The sequence below is a fragment of the Anolis carolinensis genome, chromosome 2 (genome assembly GCF_035594765.1).
Source record: "Anolis carolinensis isolate JA03-04 chromosome 2, rAnoCar3.1.pri, whole genome shotgun sequence".
Taxonomy (NCBI): Eukaryota; Metazoa; Chordata; class Lepidosauria; order Squamata; family Dactyloidae; genus Anolis; species Anolis carolinensis.
In genome coordinates, this window is record NC_085842.1 from 74,038,467 (window position 1) to 74,062,408 (window position 23,942).

General features: G+C 38.8%; 1 protein-coding gene across 12 annotated transcripts in view; it reads left to right on the top strand.

The window, feature by feature from the left end:
- Nucleotides 1-23,942, top strand: part of raf1 (Raf-1 proto-oncogene, serine/threonine kinase) — a 118,919-nt gene that overhangs the window by 73,679 nt on the left and 21,298 nt on the right. For 8 of the 12 annotated variants that reach the window (XM_016991610.2, XM_016991616.2, XM_008105218.3 and 5 more), the window contains 8 exons: nt 3,218-3,308; nt 13,236-13,297; nt 16,224-16,453; nt 17,253-17,365; nt 18,373-18,475; nt 19,294-19,451; nt 21,430-21,528; nt 22,194-22,347. In XM_016991610.2, coding sequence (XP_016847099.1) covers nt 16,247-16,453; nt 17,253-17,365; nt 18,373-18,475; nt 19,294-19,451; nt 21,430-21,528; nt 22,194-22,347 — 834 coding nt within the window. In that variant the 5' untranslated portion in view covers nt 3,218-3,308; nt 13,236-13,297; nt 16,224-16,246. The remainder of the gene's footprint in view (nt 1-3,217; nt 3,309-13,235; nt 13,298-16,223; nt 16,454-17,252; nt 17,366-18,372; nt 18,476-19,293; nt 19,452-21,429; nt 21,529-22,193; nt 22,348-23,942) is intronic. The other 4 variants (XM_016991613.2, XM_016991612.2, XM_016991614.2 and 1 more) reach the window with 3 other exon arrangements.

Here is a 23,942-nt window from a genome sequence, read left to right on the forward strand (position 1 = left end):
AGAAAGCAGCCAGGCTTTGAAGCTGAAAGGCCATGACATGCTAATCATTCTGGCTAATTACAGTATTCATACTACCCTCTAACAGACCACAAAAAAGGAACAACCAGAAATATTGTATATTCACAAACTTTTGGAAGTAACATAAACTAACTACCACCAATTCCTCAATCTATATATATAAAAGAAAAAACTGCCTGCCGTGAAGGTAGCAACAAAACCACACATCCCAGAAGCACAAAATTTGACAGCAAAACCCAGCGGCCTTGCCTCTAGGTTCCTGCAACAAAACCAAACATCTGGAACCACGTCCGGCCCAGAAAAAGCCCAAAACCCGCAAAATTCAAACAGCGCATGCGCTGGACACAAACTGTCCTGCGCTCAACACACACACACACACACACACACACACACATATCCTCAACGGACGCATAGACCTCTATACCCCCAAACCAGCCGCCAGAGGAAACAAAAAAAGGTGCCGGGGCTAACCCTTTCTATATGTGTAGACTGTATATCGAGCCACATGGGAGAAGGAGCCACTTGATCTGAAGGAGACCAAATGCAGCATCAGCTGCCTGGATCCAACAGCCCAAAAGGCGCGAAAGGAGAGCTGAGGTTTGACAGGTTGCACCACTCCTTGGCGGTACACAACATGGGACCCAGGCGTGCTTAACGTGCAGGAAACTGGACCCTCCTAGCACCCTGGCTACCCTCCAGGGCCCGCTCGCTCACTGGCCGCCCTCCGGGGCTCGCCTGCTCGCTCACTGGCCTGCCGTTCACTCTCAGCCATCTTCCCAGCGCTGCTGTCCTTCCTCCTCCTCCTCCTCATCTGCCCCCCTCCGCCATCTTGGAAGTGGGCACTCCTGCCTGTCCCAGATTTCAGGAACACAACCCAGCTAGGCTTATCTGCCCTGAACCAAGATGGCGCCCGGCTGGCCTCACCCCTTCACAACAGCTGCGTGTGTACCCCTGTTCAAGCTCCACTCGGGAAACGCCCACCTGTCCCTTTTGGGCCGGGCCTCTTCTCCTGGACTTTGACCACCTCGGGCCCTGCGTTACCTGGCAGACCGATGTTCTTCACCTCAGTGTCCAAGACTATGGTGAGTAGTAGAGCCCCGTTACCATTTACCAAGGGAGGGCATTTGGGAAGACATTCCCTGCTGCACCTCTGGCTGCGCCCTCCCTAAAGCGGCCCCCCTCTCCCACCTTGACCTTTGCAGGACCCAAGTTAGCTCACCAACTTTAAAGCCTGCGGAGTTAATGCAGTTTAAGACTAATTGGACGGCTGGGAGTTGTAGTTTTCCTACCCCTGCAGCCACTTCTACCCAACAATGCAGCTAGAATAGAATACAGCTCAAACTTTGAATGTGGGGTGACATACTGTTATATACTTTACAATACTATTCTATACATATATAACACACAGTCACATATGACTTCCAAACAACACACACATATATACATACATGGTTTGACCTGGTCCATGAGGTCCTCTAATAAGAATACAGAACAATATAATCTCTAAAATCAAGACACTAAATAAAGAACAATACTCATAAAACAGGGAAATTCAAGACAGGAAACAATCAGGCCCAGCTAACACCTCCCAACAAAGGATTCCCTCAGGCAGGAAGCACCCAGGCTTGCAAGCTAAAAGGCCACTCAATCCTAATCAAGATAACTAATTCCACCATTCATACTTGCTCCACTGATATTATTCATTGCTCATCGACCTGCCCAACCAAGAATTCCACAAGGTAGGAAACAGCCAGGCTTCGAGGCAGCAAGACTATTCACTACTCTTCAACCTGTCCAACCAAGATTTCCCCTACATGGAAAATCCTCAAGTTTGGTAGCCGTCAGGCCACTCCGTCCCATTCAACCACCCCAAGAAAGCAGGCCCCTATATAGAAACCGCTCAGGCTTACAAGCAGCGAGGCTATTCAGTGCCATTACAATTAGCCACAGCAATGCGTGGCCGGGCACAGCTAGTTCACTATAAAATGCTGCCACTTGTATCTTCTAATATAGTGTGACTTGGGCCCCATCTACACTGGCCATTTAATGCAATTGCAGACTGCTACTAAAGAAAGTGATTTCATTGTCTACTCTAGATGAAAACATAGGAAATCCTGGAACCAGTTTCAGGCCCAGATGATGATCACACAAACTACAGAGCATTGTTCCACATTAAGAGCCTTAGTCCGTATGGTTTTGTGGGAATTTGTTGTGTAGCCGCCACTTCAATAGGCATTAAATGGTCAGTTTAAGTGGGACCATAGAGCTTGAATGGCTTTCCCACAAACTGAAGGGTTCTTTCCTTCCATTCTTAGAAGTCTGTTAACCTTCCATTCTTAGAAGTCTATTAGAAGTCTACTGTTTAAAGGCAATGAAGAGTACGTAACTTTTCCTCAGTTCTGTTTTTGAGCAGTTTTTGTTCTCAAGTATGTTTTTGTAAGCATAGTGGTCAATAAGTTAAGTAAGCGGACTTGTACAGATGATAACAGATATATTCTTAACAAAAAGTATTCCTTCTTCAGTATCCTTCCCTACTTCAGTCAGCAGTTATGAAGTTAATGTAGTTTACCCCAAAGGGTCATGGTGAGATATATTACCCTGAGAAAGTTCCTGGAAGAAACATTTTCGCTATAAACAATGACTTTGAATCAGCCTCAAGGAATTAATTCCAACATCATACAATTGGTCTTAAATTTTCCAAGTAGAGTGAAGCAGAAAAAGCTAATTTTTAATTTTGAAATTTTTAGAATTCAATTCAGGTAGGTTCCTTTCGCAGATGTAAAAGTGTGTACTTCTTACATCTAGAAAGCTGGACAGCTTTTTCTCAAGCTTTTTGATCTAAAATCTTACTGAAGCCTAAGACTTCAAATTAAAACCAATTTCCTAAAAATTACAAACTGGATTGTGTGTGTTTTAATGTGGAGAAGTGGGCGATTTTCACTTGGTGAGATGAATGAAGTTTTAGAAAATACCTGTATAAAAAATGAACTTGCTGATTAGTCAGCAGATTGGTTTAGTGTTGCAGTGAAGTATGGCTCCACAGCAGGAAAATTGGTGACCAGGAAAAGCAGCAGAAGATTATCATTTGCTGAAGAACATGGCCAAGTTGTTTATTTTTAATAGATTATACAGTACATGGTATAATTTAATGAAGGTGATGTTAGCCTAGTTATGAATATATTGCATTTGGTATCCTTAGGGCTGGATCACATTACTACATTCGCCATGGTGGCGATGCTGTTGAAAACAGGAGTATGGATTTTCATAACATGATCGCCAAGTTCCACGCAGTAAGTACTTCTGTATGTTATGACCAGTATAGCAGCATCCTTATGGCAAAATGTTACATGTACTCCAGCCCTTTTTTCTGGAATAGCTGTGGCGCTGCTGGTTAGTAGCCTGCTGCAATAAATCACTACTGACCGAGAGGTCGTGAGTTGAAAGCCCAAGTCGGATTGAGTGCCCGACTGTTAAATAGCCCCAGCTCATTGTTTACCTAAGACACGTGCATCTGTCAAGTAGGAAAATTTAGGGGCCGCTTATGCGGGGAGGCTAATTTAACTAATTTGCAACACCATAAAACAGGGGTCCTCAAACTTTTAAAGCAGAGGGCCGGTCCACAATCCTTCAGACTGTTGAGGGGCCGAATTATCATTTGAAAAAAAAAACCCGAACAAATTCCTATGCACACTGCACGTATCTTATTTGTAGTGCAAAACAACAACAATAACAATGAAAGACCAATACAATATTTAAAAATGAAAATAATTTTAACCAACATAAACCTATCAGGATTTCAATAGGAAGTGTGGGCCTGCTTCTGGCCAATGAGATAGTCAGGTTAATTAGGATTGTTGTTGTGTGCCTTCAAGTCATTTCAGATTTTGGGCGAGCCTAAGTCCAAAATTATTTATTTATTCATTTACTGCATTTATTTACTACATTTATATCCCACCCATCTCACCCCGAAGGGAACTCAGAGCAGCTGTATGTACATACAATATATTATATTATTATCATAGCACAATATTAGCATTATATATTACTATATTGAACTATACCACTATACTGTAACATATTTAATATATAACATATAATTAATATTATATGGTATTATTAGTATATTGTATTAAATGATAATATTATTATCAATATCATATGTATATACAATATATTATATTATTAAAACTGATATAAAAATATATTATAAATGAGGGCAGGGGCCAGGTAAATTACCTTGGAGGGCCGCATCCGGCCCCCAGCCATAAAACATCCAGCATGCGTGCTGGATGAGGAAATAAGTACTCCATCAAAAGGACTTGTTGTCACAGTGGATGATGAAGCAGCAGCTCCTCCTGGGGCCGGAATCGAGCATGCCCTCACAAAGCCAGAAGCTGGAAAGTTAAATAGCCTCTGTGTCTGTGTGTTGTTTGTCTAATGGCATTGAATGTTTGCCATATATATCTACATTGTGATCCGCCCTGAGTCCCCTTCGGGTTGAGAAGGGCAGAATATAAATACTGTACTATAAATAAATAAAGGAATATTTGAGGCAGCCCATGAAAGAAATACGTGTTGAGTAACCCTTATCTGAAATACTGTATTTTGATTTTTTTTTTTTTTTAAAAAAGCATATGTGTAGTGGGATATTCTGGAGATAGGGCCCAAGTGTAAACATGAACTTCATGTATGTTTCATGAATACTATATAAACATAGCTTGAAGGTAATTTTATATAAAATATAAAATTGTATACAACTAACTCTGCCTGTCCCCTGGGCTGAGTGGTTTGCTAGGAGACCCAGTGGGCGGAGCTTAGCCTTCTAACTGGCAGCAATTGGATAAAAACAGTTATTCCTCTCCCTCTAATTAGGACTTTATTTTTCTTTTCTTTTTGTTGTATGAACGCAGAGGCATGGATGAGGGGTTGTGCTGCCAAGTTTAGTGTTTCTGGGATGTGCAGTTTTGTTGTTTTGTCCTAGGCCGAAATTTCATTACCCTTTTATATATATAGATATAAAATTGAGACCAGGCTTAGCACAGCAGGCTAACCACTGTATGGCAGAAAAATCGTGCCGATCAAAAGGTTGGCAGTTCGAGCCCGGGTCAAGGTGAGCACCTGCCGTCAGTCCCAGCTCACCTGTCCACCTAGTGGATCTAAAGCAGAAATGCGAGTAAATAAATAGGTACTACTTTTAGTGGGGAGGTAATAAAGACACCCTTAAGGACATTGATCAGAGGAAGGCTCCTAGGCATAGAAGATGGAGCGACAGCACCCCCCATGGCCAGAGTCGAACACAGCCTCCAAGATGCTGAAAAAACTACCTTTACCTCTGTTTGTGTTGTCTGTCCTTGTTGCTTGTATAATCGACATTGAGGTTTTGCCATACGTGTGTTTTGGAATCCACCCTGAGTCCCCTTTGGGGTGAGTAGGGTGGGGCATAAATACTGTAAAACAAATATTTCTTATGATTTTGTGCATAACACCAAGTTTGTGGACATGAAAGAGCAAAGGTGTCACAGTCTCAACCACCAATGTGGACTATTTCAGATTTTTGAACATTTTGGATTTCCGGATAAGGGACACTCAACCTGTACTATAGACTTTGTTTTATGCCTCTATATTGAAGAAAAAGGGGAGTACAGTGCTCCCTCGCTAATTCGCGTTTTGGGTTCCGCGGATTCGCTATTTCGCAGAAATTTATTTATTTACCCACTGCTTTTAATAGTTAATTGGCCTTTCTCCTCTTGCAAGCTACTCATTTCTGGGTTCGCCCCGTCCGCTTTTTGGCTCCCGCGTGTGATATACGACTCGTCTGAGTGCTCGCGCTACCCCCAGCACCACCTCAGACCAAGGCACAAGCGCTTTGGGGCATGCGGGAGGCTCCTACCCTCACTTCCAGGCTCGTCCTGGCAGCGGCCATTTTTGGGCACGTTATTTCAGAGTCTTGCGAGAGCGGCCTGTGCCTCGGAGGCATGGCTTGCGCATGGGGTGCTCTAGCGACACTCTGAAATTGCGTGCCCAAAAATGGTCACCACTGGGGCGAACATGTAGAGGATGCAGCGAACCTGGAAATGAGTGTAGCCTCTCTGCTGCTGCCCGCCCTTACCGGGCAGAGTGGCCTTCCTTCTACCCTGGCTGCAGTAGCAGAGGCAGCCAGGGCAACATGGCAGACACAAAGCAAGGGGCCCGCTGGCGCTGGTAAGAAAGGCTTCACTCTCCCCGGGGCTTGCAAGAGGAGAAAGGCCATTTAACTATTAAAACAATGTTTAAATATTAAAATAAAAATAGTGCCGCTACTTCGCGATTTTTCACTTTTCGCGGGCATGCCTGGAACCTAATCTCTCTGAAAAGTGAGGGTACACTGTAATGATATAAAGAAGATAGATAAGAACTTTAATACAAAATTTATCGATGATCACTGGAGGTTGAAAAAAAATTCAAATAAGCTTAGGTATGAATTATAACATAATGATCTTCGAGGATATTATTTTAGAATTTGGAATGTTTACCTTCACAAAATACAAGTCAATGTATGTATGCACACATACATACATTTTTTGCTCTCTGCTGTTCTATTTCTTTTCTTTTTTGTTCTCTGCTTCTTAGTGTGTTACTATCTTCTTATTTTCCTTTATTTGATATTCGTTTAGTGGGCCCCAATCTGTTTCTTTTCATGGTTTTCCTTGGTATTTTGCCATGAGATATGTCAGTCCGTCCATTTGACCATCCATTGTTCTGTTGTAGGGATTTCATTTTGTCTCCAAAGTTTGGCATAGGTTATTCTTGCTGTTATCATTAAATTCAAAATTTTTTCTCTAGTTTCTGGTCTGTCATTCCCAACAGGTACATTTCCGGTTTCATTAGAGTTTTTATATTCAATACTATTTGATTTTTTGTGTGTATAATTTTCCAATATTCTTTGGCTTTGTTGCACGACCACCACATGTGGTAAAAAGTCCCTTCTTGCTCTCCACATTTCCAGCATTTTGTATTTACATTCTTGTAACATTATCCTAGTCTGTGTGGTGTGAGGTACCATCTGTACATCATCTTTAGCCAGTACTCCTTTAAATCATATGCGTAAGTTTTCGATTCCAAATTTCTTCCCATTCCTCCATTTGTATTAACTGTCCAATATTCTTAGCCCACTTAATCTTACACTTTTATCTGTTCAGGTATGGTATTTCATTCTAATAGTTTTTTTATATATATTTTAGTTATTACCATACCTTCTTTTCAGTTTGCATTATCTTATCCCAGAATGTTTCCTTCTCCATAAATCCTGTTTGTTTATCTTTGTTAATGTTCTTTCAGTTGTCTGTATTGATACTAGGAAATGTTTTCGTAAGTTAAATTTATTTCCTGTTGTGACTTCATGACAAATTCTCTTCCTTGTTTTTCTAATATCTCTTTATATTTTGTCCATTTCTCCCATCCTAATAATCTTCTCTGGGAGGCTTCCAAGGGTGATATCCACATGGTGTCTTAGGGTAGAGTATCTTTTTATATTTATCCCAGGTTTTTATTATGGTTGATTTGATAACGTGATTCCCAACATTCTTTTCGATCTTCATCTTTTCATACCAGAGGTAGGAATGCCAACCCATCCTCAGGTCTATACCTTTGAGGTATAGTAGCTTTACCTTTTCTAGTTTCTCCCAGTCCATGGTCCACATTAGTGCCCTGGTCTTGAGTAAAGATGAAGATCCGGTATGGCATCTGGAAAACATTTTATCTTATTTTTAGAGTATAGAATTGTGGATTTTTTTTGTGATCTCAGTGAAACATACAAAGGTTCCCTTTGAAAACCTTTTAATTTTTCTAGTGGATACTAGAGGAATAGCTTTAAAAAATGAAAGATTGCATGATATTGTAAATGGGACACAACCATGAATAGCTCCTTCACCCTTTTTTGGGAATGGTGAGCTTTTTGCTAGTATTTTTCTGCTTTGGTGTTTCCAGTGTAGGGTTGTGAAGGCTTTTCAGACTGTAAGCTACTGTCGTAATACTGTATACTTGTGTTCAGTGTATAGTTTGTTCTTTGTTTATACAGTATGTAGTTTTTTAATCCAATACAGTGACCCCCTATTCCTGCTTTTCTTTACAAATTTTGCTGTATCAATATATTTTGGCATGTTCTAGAGCTAGCCTGTCAAAAGATACGCTACTTAGTGCATGGTAAATCAGTAATAGAATTAAAATTCAAAGGTGCCAACATTTCATTTTATTGCACTTGTGAGAGTTGTTTGCAGTTTTTCCTGCTTAGTCAGAGACACTTTTTCTAAATTCACATACTTTCCCCAAATTGCTAGCTCTCCTTTCATTCTTTAAAAAAATGATTTTATAAACATAATCTATCTCGCCAAATAGCTATTTAAATTTTGTTTGCTTTTCTGCTTGTAAAAATACTTTAGAATTTAGCTCACTTATTTTACATATTGGGGACACTATAGGAGGTGTCTTAATGGGCTCCGGTATACATGTTGGGGAAATGGCAAACAGACCTAATTAAAAAATAAATATCTTTACTGTATGAAAGATAAAGTTATAATCTCATATCCTCCTATCAACCCACATGAGCCCTGAGATCCATCAGGAGAGGGCGTCCTCTTGGTCCTTCTACCGTCACGAATACGCTTGGTGGGAATCAGGGAGAGGGCTTTTTCAGTGGTGGCCCCACAGCTCTGGAACTCTGACCCCAAAGAAGTATGCTCAGCCCCCTTGTTATTGGCTTTTTGCTCCCAAGTGAAGACCCTTTTAATGGAAGCAGGCCTTCCTCGATAACACACAAGACTAGTCTTTTTGGTCAGATAAGACCTCAAGGTAACTACAGCCAGAGTTACGGGGCTCTGAATTGTGCTGCTCATGTTTTTAATGTAAGATAACCTCAGTGGCTGGAAGTGTAGAGTTTTAAAAATGATAATGATATATGTGTATTTTAGGCTTATTTATACCTTTGTAATTTGGGTTTATACAAAGTGTTTTATTGTCTGTATGTTGGGTTGTGGAATGAAGTGTTTTGCATTATATACTATATCTGTTGTGATATTATGTACACCGCTTTGAGTCTGATTCGTGGGAAAAAGTCAATAATAATTTATGGGCCATCTAATCTATTCCCATGCCATGAGGGAAGCAACAGAGGGAAGCAACGGTTAACATTCTCCAAAATAAGGCCCAGCAAACCTGTTTAAAGTTTCCAAGGAACTGTCAATCTTTTGGGGTAGTTTATTTCACTGCTGAGCAGCTCTAGAATTTCTTTTTAATGTTTAGGAGATTCCAGGAGGCCAGGCTTGGAATAAACAATTCAGCTACAAAAACCCACTGGATGACCTGAGGAAAGTGACACTCTCTCAGCCTTAGAGGAAAGCAATGGCCATGCTTTTTTATTCACTTTTGTCAAGAAAACCCTAGGAGAAGGTTGCTATAAATCAATGTCCACTAAAGATATTAATAACACTAGGATACAATCTCAGGACAACATACAAATAGAATCAATTTCAACAATGTGATGCAATTTATAATATAAAAATATAATTAAGTCAGATGAAAACATATTAAATCACTTTACTAAGTAAAACTATGTTGGTACTCCAGATTCAGAGGTTTTCCCCCACTGATTTGTTTGTTTGTGGGTTTGTAATTGCCATTTAACTAGCTCTATCCACTACCCTCCCCCCCTCAATCCGTTTCAATTCATTGAACTGAGTGTTGGATTAGGACACTGAAAAACCAGGGTTTGAATCACTTGTTTAACCATAGAAATCTACTGGATGACCTACTTTGCTTTATTTATTTATTTACGACATTTCTACCCAGCCTTTCTCTACCCTGATGGGGACTGAAGGCGGCTTTACACATAGGAAACTATTTCATGTCTTTAAAACAATGTACAATTAAAATGAACATTTAAATAGAATAATAAAATACATTAAAACAATTAGAAACATTTAAAACAATACATCAGAATTAATTACATAATCCACAAATGTAATCCGGGCCGTTCCTATAGTCATTGCACGTTATTCCATATCTATCTGTTGGACAAGTTCTCCAAAGGTTACAAAGCCATGTTTTTAATGGGTTGCTGTGAGTTTTCCGGGCTGTATGGCCATGTTCCAGAAGTATTATCTCCTGACGTTTCGCCCACATCTATGGCAGGCATCCTCAGAGGTTGTGAGGTATGGAGAAAACTAAGCAAGGAAGGTTTATATATCTGTGGAAAGTGGGTAAGAGAAGAACTCTTGTCAGTTGGAGGCCAGTTCGAATGTTATAATTAAGCACCTTAATTAGCATTGAATAGCTTCATCTCCTGGCTTTTTCCTGCCTGAGGGCATCCTTTATTCAGAGTCGTTAGCTGCCCCTGATAGTTTTCTCCATACCTCACAACCTCAGAGGATGCCTGCCATAGATGTAGACAAAACCTCAGGAGAGAATACTTCTGGAACATGGCCATACAGCTCGGAAAACATACAACAACCCTGTGATCCCGGCCATGAAAGCCTTCGACAACCCATGTTTTTACTCTCTTACGAATGGTCAAGAGGGATGGGGCTGATTTAATATCCCTGGGAGGGGAATCCATAGCCAATGGGCCACCACTGAGAAGGCCCTGTCTCTCGTTCCTGCCAATTGTGCCTGCGAAGGAGCTGGGACCGAGAGCAGGGCCTCCCCAGTTAGTCCTGAATATGCTGATACAGCTGATCGTAAAGTAGATATAACCAATTTTAATGTTTGTGTACATTTATAATTATTTTATGTCCCGGCATAGAGTGTTTGCCGTATATATGTTGTGCTCTGCCCTGAGTCCCCTTCGGGATGAGAAGGGCAGAATTTAAATGTCTTAAATAAATAAATAAATACCCCCCCCCCCCCCATTCCCGTCTTCCTCTTTTTTCTGTATTTATTTCGATGTGCATCCACATATGTATGCAGATGCAAAATGGACATACCAGTATTTCTCTGTCTACATTTTCCCAAGTGCAGGCTTCCATTTTTTTTCAAGGATTCAGAGTCAACATCGTAGAATTATAGAATCATAGAGTTGGAAGAGACCTCGTGGGCCATCCAGTCCAACACCCTGCCAAGAAGCAGGAAATCGCATTCAAAGCACCCCCAGGCCATCCAGCCTTTGTTTAAAAACCTCCAAAGAAGGAGCCTCCACCACACTCTGGGGCAGAGAGTTCCACTGCTGAACACCATCAACAATGTGTTGCTAAATTTAATGACTTTTGTGTCTGAAGTAGAGAGATAACACTGCTGTATATTCTTAAATTTGAATCTCCCTCAGAACATTGTTATGTTTCTGCAAGTATCCTTTAAAGTAGGTTAGTAAGAGATACTGTACTTTACTAAGTGAACTAAGTCTGTCGACTTTTGTGAAATAAATGTGCTGATTAAATGTCTCTCTTGATTGAAGGAAAAGAGTTTTTTCTCTCTCGGGTTGTTTTGTTTAAAGATCTGCTTTGTGGGCTTAGGCAACTCAAAGGCAATATGGAAATGCCATGAGAGAATTAAAAGGGAAAAGTGGATTGGGGGAAAATCACATACCCTTTTACCAGTTCTCACTCCTCCACATAGCTCTAGATCAGTCATGCATTCATAATGAGTAGTATTTGAACTTCTGATTTCTAAATCTAACAGCTGCACTCATGAAGCCTTGTGGTTGGCTATAAGCAAATATATTCTTCCTTTCAAAGTTGTGCAGGTAAAATGACAACTATGTGTATATCCACAGCTGCTTTAAGTTACTGTTGGAATTTACATAATTTTACTGTATTGCTGTGGTTAAAAAAAGGACTGGGAAAAATGTGGCAATCCAAGCATTGGACTGCAGCATCCAGCATCGCACACTAATGATTATGTCTTGTGCCAACATCTGAAGCCTTGCTTTACTCACATTCGATTTACTGTTAGAGTGTCAGTTTAGAACTAAAAAGATTTTGATTTAAATCCCTACTCAGCCATAAAGCTCACCGAGTGACTCTGAAACAACCAGCGTCTCTGTCTAATCTCCCTGAAGTCATGGTTGTGAAAATAAAGTTGAGGAGAACTACCTTCAGCTCCTTGGAAAATAAAGTGTTTTATAAATGTACCAAGCAAATAAGATAAATGAATAAAGTAATAGGCAAATAGAGGTGACATGCTGCCTGGTATTGTTCACACACTCAACAATCCAAACTTCAACCTATGAGTATTGATAACATTCTACTTTGCTTGCTACTACTGATAAGATAAATAGCTAGAATATGCTGCTCAAAGTACTGCTGTTCCGTGTTGCCTTTACTAACCTTTATGAATGTTGACACTGGGGAAGATTGCTAATGTACTGACCAGGTTTTTAATGTAGTAGGTATTTCATAATTTAATAATTTAATACATCATGAAGAAAATGTCTGCAAATACATCTGAGAGTCATTTTGCAAAGGATAAGTATTCAGGATGGCTATTAATAGTCAAACGATGCTATTGTAACGCTTTAGAAAATTTTAGATTCAAGGTAGTGATATGGATTTTTTTTGAATTTGAATGCTTTTCCTCTTCTGAAACTTGCTAATGAAAAGCAGTTGGAATATTGATGTAGAATGCTTAGCACTGCTATATGTAGTCATGTCTCTTGTACTTAGAAGTACCGTAAGTCTAACTGAGTTTAGTGAGGCTTATTTTAACACAAGTGAATATAGGTTTACAACTTTATCAAACCAATCATAAGTATTTTTGCTTAAAGTTAAGCCCTAGTGTTCAGTTGCACCTAATTCCATGTAAGCATCTACAACTCTTTGAAAGCCTGTCATATTAATTTTACACAATGTACGAGTATGCTTATTTTTTTCAAAGTCATAAACATTTAATATTTGATGGGGAGATTAAGAGATAATGAACATAGGAATGTATTAAATGGTTAATATTTTAATGTTACCATTTGCATTAGAAATATATTTTAACTTTACATTTGTATTTGGTAGGTAGGCATGTGTGCTATTTAGGCTCTATCACCTCAACAAATGTCAATTATGTTTTTGAAAATCCCTGACCTAGCTTATATTGTTTTTATTCATTATGATTTATGTTCTAAAATTATTTAGTTTTAGAAATGACATTTTCAATAGAAAATTACAACTGTGAATGTTTACTTTATATAGTGATTACATGCTACTTTTTTTTTAGTACTGGTCATCAAAGTTCTACCTCTCTATTTTTCTTTGTCTCTACAGTATGACAATACAGGCTGACTAGGACTGATGATTTCAAGTTTTTGCCACCTGATCTGCAGAAGGTATAGCAAGGCTGTTCTTCTCTTGGTAGCAAAAGAATGAATGAGATGGAAATGAGAGAGTAGGATGAAATGGGGGAGGAGGGTGCTCCATACATTTATTTTCGGCTTTATCAAGTTATATGATGCCTTCAGGTTAAATTTTGGCCTGCCCCTTGAATTGTTGAGATCTGCAAATAAGCATTTCCCGTTTCTAAAAAAAAGGTTTCAGTTGTTGCCTGGATCTAGTTTCTTTTTTAGGTGAAACACATACGCTCATTTAGAAGTAGAAAATGAAAGTACAGATGAAGTAGTTTTTATATTTGAAATGCTAATGGTACTTGAATTAGAGCTCCAGCCTGGCAAGACCACTTTACATGTGTTGCAGGTAGTGTTCTCCATGCAATTCATGGGTTGAATGTCTGACAGAAGTACAGTGGAGCCTCTGGATTTGTGGTAGTTCAGTTCTGGGACCTTTTGTGGATTAAAAAAAGCTGATGATCTTGTTCCACATTACTAAATGTTGGCAGTGTCTGTGCGGACTCTTCCCAGCATTCATGTCACTGCTATTTTATGTATAGGACATGACAATCTGCAGTCAGTGGTAATTCTCCAACAGCTCCCAGATTGCTATTGTCACCTGCTTTCTCTGCAACAATTTCCTCTCCAAATACTGGCACTTTCCTTTTTGGAAAGACACTTTGCTGATATATAGTTGTTTTATCTGTCCTTTTCTCAGTTTGGCAAGAATGTCATGGCCTATATGATTGAATAGACCTTTCTCTCATGGAGAAGCCAGTCTGGCTCGACTTTTCACTGATTAGCCTTTGTGGCTTATTATGTCTTAATAGCCCACAGACATTAAATGTACGTCATTAATTATATTAAATGCAGAGTACAGAATGGCTTGTATATAAAGAGGTAGAGGGGGCAGGAAGGTACCAAAAAAAGTTTTGAGCTGGTGGGGTCAATGGGAAAAGGCATTTCTTCTTCACTGTTGATATTGGTATCTTCATTTCTCGTCCTTAGTTTAATGTCTATATGTGCATAGTTGTAATTGTTTAAAGATTCTCCATTTAGTATTCTTTTAATTTGTATTACATATTTTGTTTGCAAAACTCACAAATGTTGAAGTGTTGCTCAATGTTCACATTGTTAATGTTTAGTTTTTATTTAAAACTTCAGTTACAGAGCTGTTACAGTGCAAGGAACAGACTATTTTCTGGACCTAAGGCATCCACTTTCAGATCCTAGATAAATCATATAGTTTAGTGTAGGTCTGCACAACGTATGGCCATCCAGGTGTTTTGGACTTCAACTCCCAGAAATTCTGACCATTGGACAAACTGACTAGGGGTTTTGGGAGTTGGAGCCTCAAACACCTGGAGGACCACAGGTTTTGAAGGCCTGGTTTAGTGAGTGGTCTTGGGTGAGGAAGTTAAATGCAATTTAGCATTCTTTACAGTTCAGTAACGTATGTTTTAGAAAACATACAGTACCTTATGATATCAAGCAACTATCTAGTATCCAAAGGCAAGTGAATAGACGTTTTTGTTGATGAGAGGCCATCCTAGTGGAAAAGGAGTGGATCTCCCTGTGTTTGTGTGGGTAACAGGTCCCATGGGTTCCATGCGGCCTAACCTCTTTTTGCAGCTTTACCTGTTCATACAGCCCTCTCTTCCTGAAAAAATTAATAATTAATAAGTGACTAAGGGAGCAATGTATTTTTAAACAACAAGTCACAGAGGGTGTTTGCTTTTGTAGATTTTTTGCAAAACATAGATTTCTGTCCACTTCTACTTTGGTTCCTTGGAAATGGTGTGCTTTGCTATAATTTTTGGGATGAGAAGAGAAGCACCTAGATCCACAAGGACCTGCCATACCTGCTGTAGTCTCTGGTAGCCTGTTTAGGTTCTTTGAAAACTAAAAGATGGGAAACCTGTTTTTCAGCTCAGTTCCTAATACACCAGTCTTCATTTAAGTTGCTCAGATGATTAAACAATTCGTTGTCAACTGGCAGAACAATCCTATGCATGTTTACTCAGAATTAATTTCTGCTGTATGCACTGTGGATTATTTCATAGTGAATTTGTTTAGTCTAAAATAAATTGAGAGCAATAAATCCTTGAGTACATTAAACCTTCTACATAGGATACTCATGTAAAGAGCCAAGGAACAGTGTAACTGCAGCCCTGTCCCAGAGGGCTTTCCTTTCCATTTGTCTATATGTAAGCAATGGCTGTTCATGGGCAATACCTTTCTCCCTTCAGACACCCGTGACTAACATGTGGATATCAGGAACTGAGAAAAAACTATAGGGCCTCAGGGTAGGGGCAGCAGCACAATTCATCGATCTGTTGATCATGTGAGTGCCCCTTTGTGTAAGTAACCCATACCAAGGGTTATAACTAGGAAAGGTTCTTAATAAATGTATGGATTAATTCATGACTGCACTGTTAATGAATCTCTTCATTTTTAGATTACCGGTACATTACATTTCAACTTCTGCGGGGAGAACATTTTGTATTTGGTTAAAACAAAATACAATAATGGGATCCTTTAGCTCTCTGTGTTCAAATCTAGATATCTTTTCAGTTTGCTGCTGTGTCAGGCTAGAAAAATATCTTTTGCTCCCAGCTAACAGCCTTGCACTTTTAGGAGTAAATGTTGTTGGTATTTCAACTTAAACAAAATCTAATACCCAACAATTCTCTTTACTAGTCACGACTTGCTGATGCAGAAATATATGTGCATCTGTATGTAAAACACCAACAAATTTGAGAAAACAGCTAATATTGGTTTCTGATCTCAGTGATATTAATTATATTTATACACTTTGTACCTCATTCTTTCAGATATTTCCTATTTGTAACAATTTGTAACTACCAAAAGCTATTTATTTTTACCTTTAAGTGTACTTGTCTTCAGAATATGTTTATCCTTTTAAAAGGTTGGATTATTTAGACTGCTTCAATGGACCACATTCATGGAGCTTGGAAGGCTCTTACTGATGGAATTGGATTAAAGGATTCTGTCTTCAATGGATCCAGCTGTATTTCACCTACTATTGTCCAGCAGTTCGGCTATCAGCGCAGAGCATCTGATGATGGGAAACTTTCAGATTCCTCCAAGACAAGTAATACCATTCGTGTTTTCTTGCCAAACAAGCAGCGCACAGTGGTAAGGTTGTTTCTTGTTTTGTGCAAGATGAAAGACGGGCTGTCCCCCTTGCCTTCCCCGTGTATAAACATTCCAGTGTCCCAGTAGTCTAATAATGTTTAAATGTAGAGACTTCAAGGTGGATACAGTGATGTTTTGTTCAGTGTACCAACTGAATATACACATGCATAGCTTTGAGGAAAGCAGTTAGCCTAATATCACTTCACTGAATATGTGGCCCTGTCCCTTATGAATGGGCTTGGCTGGTGGATGCTTTTTGGATAATAAGATAGTGTTAATTAGAGAATCCATCTTGTGTTTTGCCTCTTTCCTGAAAGTGACTTATGTGTGTATTCTAAAGGCTTGAAAAGTTATTTCAGCATAAAGAAGTTGACATGTAAATTGTAAAGATTTTGCACTGATTTTGAAATGGCTGTAGAATAGTTTTTGTGAAGTACAGTGTACCCTCACTTATTGCTGGGGTTGTGTTCCAGGGCTACCCGCGAAAAGTGAAAATCTGCGAAGTAGGGACACTGTATTTGTATTGTTTGCAAGTAACGTCTCTGTCCCCTCCTCGCCTCTCAAGCTCCCGCCACTGCCTTGTGAAGCGAAAACAAAGCTGCTTCAGCCTCCTTTTCTCTCCCTTCCTTAGGCTTCTCCTTAGGAAGGAAGTAGAAAGAGGGGTTTATAATATTATTTTATGATTTATACTATTATTTTGGTGTTTATTGAAAACCAAATATGTTCCAAATATGAAAGATGTAGATGTGCCAAAATGGCTGTTGACATTGAAAATGCTGTATATTTTTTTATTTAACAGGTGAATGTGCGTAATGGAATGACCCTGCATGATTGCCTTATGAAAGCACTGAAAGTTAGAGGTCTGCAGCCAGAATGCTGTGCTGTTTTTAGATTGCTTAATGAACACAAAGGGTAAGAATTAGAATATCAAATTGGGCAAAACTGTTTCAACAAATTCCTCTCAATATCATTTCCTGCTTTTTAAATTCAAATATTCTATATAATCTAATACCGCTGACTGTAGTGTTCAAAAGCGAAGTATTACAAAATTAGAAAAGCTATCAGACAAAATTAAGTAGTTCAGTGTTCACATTTATTTACCTACCTCATTGAATTAAGCATATGATTAAACTGCTTCTGTTGAAATTGGTGGACAAAGGGCATACATTATTAAAAAAACAATTTGTTCTGCTTATTTTGAAATTGGAAGCGATATTATAAATTTATATATTTAATGTTATTAACTTCATAAATCTTAATGTTATGTATTTTTATTTCACTGTTTATATTCTCTCTAGATTCAGAGTAAATATTTTCATACTCAGCAAGTTCAGTATAATTCCCTACTTTTTATGGTCCCAAGTGTGCTGTGTCAAATACTAAATGGTTCTTTAATAAGCTCAGGGAGGAGTGTATCTTATTTTACGCCTTCAAGTCAAATCACAGTTATAGAACACATATAGAACACATTTCTGCCTATAAAGTCTGGACTCATGTTCATTATATAGCTTCTATATCATTCAGTTTGCAGGCAGAGCATTTGTTTCTTTTGAAGTCCATAAATAATAAAATCCTGCATGGGGTTGCAAATCTTTTTATGTGCTTCTACTGCTAGAGGCTTTAAACCAGATTGGGTCAGTAGGGGTCAGACTACTCTTAGATCTCCAACTCCCCCCCCCTTCCCCCTCAAAAATGGTTGACTCTTCCTTTGACACTGATTTAGGCTCAGAGGTGGTTAAAAATCCAAAGTGACTGTCTGAGGTGGGGAGGACAAAATGTAGTGCCTAGATCACATCTGCTCAGAACAAGTAGCCCTTTGAGATAATTTAAAATCCACTAGACATTCTGACATAGAATCAACTTCCTTTAAATACAAGAGTATGCCGTATATTTATACATTTCCCTTCCTACTCTTGCAGCAAAAAAGCACGACTGGATTGGAATACAGATGCTGCCTCCTTGATTGGAGAAGAATTGCAAGTAGACTTCCTCGATCATGTTCCACTCACAACACACAACTTTGTAAGTTGATTTTCCTATGTGTATATTTCTGTATGTAGCAAATATGAAAATGCTTTATGGATGGACTGGTGATATAAAAGGTGATATTTAAATCGCTAAAGAGATGTGTTATGGTTACGTTGCCCATTCAAGTAATCACTTGTAAGCCAAGCCAAAACCATAGTCACTAGGTTTCTCCCTCTCTCCAAGTTGTGTGGAAGTGTTCTGAGGAAGATTCTTTTATCACTGTTCTTGGACATCATCTACACATAAATCTTACAAACATATGTGTTGTCAGTTCTTTGCATTCCATGGTCACTTGTCAAGGGACCAGTTTTCCATTTTCATTGCAGGATCTTTTTCCTGCTTCATCTGAAGATCTCAGGCCTGTCATTTTAAATTCTCAAAGTGAATCCAGTGCCATTGTCTTCTTATTTATCTCCTGGTTTGGGCTCACTAACCAGCTGGAGAAAAAGCTTCTTGTACATCTGCTCTTCATTCTGTTCCTCTGTGGGCTATTTCCACCGTACTGTCCCATTAGTGAAGACCCCCTTTTTGACTGTTGGTATAATTTTTAAGTGGTCTTCTTGGTGGCAACCACTTTTGTTCATTCTGTGGTTACTTACAACAATCTGTGCTATCATTGGAGCATTTTAAAAATGTAAAAATTCTTATTTGTAATAAGTAAATCATTATAATAGTAAAATTGTGATTTTTTTTCTATGTTATATAAACATTTACTTGAATTTATGGAACTTTCAGATCTGACTTTGTTAATTCAATCTAAATTATTAGTTGGCAAATGTCATAGTAATAAAATTATTAAACTTATTTTCCAGGCACGAAAGACATTTCTAAAGCTTGCATACTGTGACATCTGTCAGAAGTTCTTGCTAAATGGATTCCGGTGTCAAACATGCGGTTATAAATTCCACGAACACTGCAGCACAAAAGTACCGACAATGTGTGTGGACTGGAGCAACATTCGGCAACTGTTGTAAGATTTTTTTTAAATCCTAAAGAAAATAACTAATTACCTGGGAGTAATTCTTCCAGTGCTAAAGTACTGTTAATCTTGTAATGTGCAAAGACTTGAATCATATAAAAGGAGCCAGCTAAACAGTATTTTTCCTGCTCATTTTATAAATTAATTAGAGCTGTTTTCTTAGGCAAAAATAGATTTAAAATTTAAATCCATCTTTGCAGAGATTCTGAATCCCTAACCATAGCAAATGTGGAATGCTGATTGTAAATATTTCAGCAAATAATACCCAAAAAGGAAAAAGTACTTGTAGTTGTAAGTTATTCGTGCCTCTTTCTCATCTGTATGTAATGTTTTGTTCTTCTATTGACTGCTTTGGCTATAGGTATGAGGTTTTATCAATACAGTAGAGTTCCGGTTATCCGAGATAAATGGGCGGGCCCATTCTCGGATAGCCGAAACTGATGGATAGCAGGGAAGGTGCCTCGAGGGAGGGAAGCGGGCTCCCGAGGAAGTTCCAAGAAGTTCCAATGGAAGATTTCTCACCTTTGAGGAGCTCAAAGGCTCCCACCAGCTGCTCTGAAGCAGCTGAGAGCAGAGCAGGCTCCATGCAGAAGAGGGCGCGGAGCTGCAAGGAGGCCCGAGAGGAAGCCACCGCTGCCGCCATGCTCATGGCTGCCTCTGCTTCCCCCTCCGCTGCCGCCACCTCCTTTGTATCTTCCAGCTGGAGGCAGAGGGAGAGAAAAGTCCTCCTCCCTCTCCCGTGGTAGCAGCTTCCTCTCGGGTCTCCTTGTAGCTCCGCGCCCTCTTCTGCATGGAGCTCACCCTGCTGTCAGCTGCCTCTGAGCAGCTGGTAGGAGCCTTTGAGCTCCTCAAAGGTGAGAAATCTTCCATTGGAACTTCTTGGAACCTCCTCCGGAGCCTGCCTTCCTCCCTCAAGTCACCTTCCCCCCATGGCCTGGCCCCCGTGCCTCGGATAATGCGACTCTCAGTTAACCGGAACTCTACTGTATGTACATTTATTAATCAAAGACTCACTAGAAATTGAAGCACAATTAACTTCCGAACTTGTACTTTCATTTCTAATAACTTCCTCCATCCAGTGGAATTTCTCTTCCATTTTACACTGCTTTTGAGTCATTACTGGTTTTTCTATCAGTACTCTTTTATTTTCTTTCAAAGTTGAAAACAAAGGAAAGGCCCAAAGAGGAAAGAGGGAAAAGATTTACTAATCATTGAATGATAGGTAGTAAATATTTGTCTTTCCAGTCTTTGTACACAAATCATTTTGCAATGTAAATGATGCGAGATGCAATAACCAACCACTTTCTGCGTTATGTGTAGAATTGGTGTTCCTGACACATCTGTGTGTCAGTTTGCCTGAATAACTACAGTGAATACTGTAGCATCCAGGTTTATGAAACAGGGCATGAATTAGAGGGTGTAGATACTGAATGAATGTTTTTAACTGTAGTCAGCTCTCCGCATTCCTTAGGGCTAAGGGTATAAAATCTGCGTAAAAGAAAAACACTACAAATATTTTTTTAAACTGAAAAAACACCTCTCTCAAAGTTTCTAAGTTCTTCAGCACAGGTTTGGGGTCAATGTCTGCTGAAAGTTGACCATAAAGTTTCACTGGACAATTTAGAGATTCTTAGAGAGATGTGCTCTTTAGGAATCTCTAGATTTTAGTAGAAGTTGCCAATAGTCACACGAGGGGACCTAGAAATTCTTAAAGACATCATTTCAATTAAATCTGTAAATAATCAAATTTGCAACAGGTCAAACTGATAAATATGGAGAGCTGACTGTAATGTATTGCACTTTGCTGTCCTCCTTGAAAGGGAACGGTTATGTTACCCTGATTTTAATTGCTCTCTTCTTGGGGACTCGCAGCTCTTTTTCCAACAGAATCTGTGCAGGGATCAGATAGAAGATTTCTTGTGTTTAGTAAAAAAATTTTTTATGTTTGGCTGTATGCTTTTGGTTTCAGATTATTCCCACACTCAAATGTTGGTGAGAGTGGTATGCCGGCCCTACCTCCTTTGACGACACGGCGAATGCGAGAATCTGTGTCCCGAATACCTGTTAAGTAAGTCATACTCTAAATTTGTGTTGAAACCACTGGTATCAAAGTAAAAAGGGTTGTCCTAGAAGTAGAAAAAACTCTCAATCCCTGCTTTTAAATGTTCTTTTGGAGGGAAGGAATAGGATAGCTTCTTTTACCAGCAAGTGAGAGTGGGAATTGGATAGACCCATTTGCATTGACCCATTTGCAATGACCCATTTGCAATAACTTGGACCCATTTGCAATATCTGGTTTACCCATTCAATGATTGTGTTTTAACTGTAGGTTAAACAACATTTGTCCGGTTGATTCCATAAATGATATCTTGCCATCTGGTGTAGTTGTGATTATAAATATAGGAACCAGACATAATGCTAATAACTGGGAGGTGGCTTGTATAAAACTTCCTGAACTGTGATTTGTTGATATTCTGTTTTGGAGACAAGTGTTAAATCCTAGTTTTCTTGTTTGGATGTCTTGGAAAACTATCTCAAGAACAAGAAACCTTTCAAAGCTAGGAGAGATGGGTCGTGTTGGCATGTTCTTTTTCTTAGTCTGATATACAATGGTTTATTGGACTAGTTTCTGTATTAGAGATTCTGGGCTATCTTTTCAGATTAGCAATGATAAATGTCAATTTCCTAATGTAAAGGCAGAAATTGCTAACTTTTGTTTTTTCTCTCCTTTAGTTCTCAGCACAGATATTCTACACCTCATGCCTTCACATTCAGCCCATCAAATCCTTCTCCTGAATGCTCCCTTTCTCAGAGACAGAGATCCACATCGACCCCAAATGTCCACATGGTCAGCACTACTATGCCTGTGGATAATCGGATAATTGAGGTATTCCTGCTCCTTAGTGTTTTGCCATTTTTTAAAGGAGGATTTTAATTGGAAATATCTTTCAGTTCTTTTTGCAAGTCATGATGGTTGTTTTTACTTTTCTGATTTCTCCAAACCTTTATTTAGAGGAGCAGAAATTAGCTCCTTTATTCTCTTAGGTGCCTGACTTTTCCATTTGCCAAATCACAGTTCTTGGTTGTTGTCCAAATTGGCACATCAGTTTGTTACTGATGTATTGTTTTGGAAGTCTGGAGAACAAGGTGTTGGCAGCTAATGGAGACAAATTTAGTGACATCTCATTCTTTTGACTGTTATCAATCTGTACAAACTTATAAATAATATTTATAATATTTGCTTCAAAATAAAATGTTCTGTACCACAACTGCCTGCAAAAACTGAATAAAAAAGTCCTAAAAACATTTTTATAGTGAGTTACGTAATACTGAATACATTATTCTTTTTATATTTATGATCCTGGAGGTTTAAATTTATGTGCAGTTTTTTTTAATTTGGTTAAATGTATGTAAGATTTTTATTTTTGTTTTGCTTTTGGTTTTCCATACCACATTGTTCTTATTGCCAGTACTAGATATCAAGATGATACATGGCCAATATGAGTCTTAGAAGCTATTTATATTGGATTAAGTGAAAGTTAAAATTAATTAAAATATCCAGAAGTCAAGGTTACACTTCATTAGAAAGAAAATCTTCAGGCTTGTAGAGGTAGAGGTATTGGATGTAGTGATGGTTATGCTCAGTTGCATAACATTTTGATGGATTTCTCTCATATGCCTTAATTTAGGATCACTTTGAATTCAGATGTGAACTGAGCTCTTTGCCATTCTGAGCTAACACTCCATCACTCCAATGTCATTGGAATTGTGGGAGGCCTGGAGATGCTTTTTGTACTTCTGCTTTCATTTTCACAAACCAATGGGCCTTCCTTGAACTATCAGGATGCACAAAAACTAGTGATTAATGTATGACAGGCTATAAAGGAAGAGACAGCTAATTGGAAAGATGGTGCTAGACCAAATATGATACAAGTGAATCCACACTTGGAAGTTTTTAAAGGGCTTACAGAATTTTGAAATTCGATACTATGGCTAGGTTTTGAAATAAAAACATTGCTAATTGTAGAATTGTAAGCTGCACTTACTTGACTATGCTAGTATGCCATCAAAATCAAAGATCAATTCCTTCTGATGGTAATGTTGCTATAGTTTTCTGACTTATCTGGCTAGCTCTTTCCACTTCACAAATTCTCTTGCAGATGGAGTTTTTACAAAGGGAAGACTCATTTGCTATCAGCACAGAATTCAAAAAGTTGATTATGGTTGTACATTTGAATATTTAAGGCTAACTTGGAAGAGTGAAGAGCTGAGCAAATGATAGATTTTCTGGCTTAGTGTAGTTCTTTTTTTCCCATTTATAGCAGAAGAAATTGTGAAAAATGTCAAATACATGGAAATTTGTGCATTACAAGTTTATTACTGTGATATAATAACAAGTTTATTTGTATGGATTTAACAATGCTTAAAACTTAGCGTGAAGGTGTCAGACCCGAGGCAGCGGGGCACCAAGAACCATACATG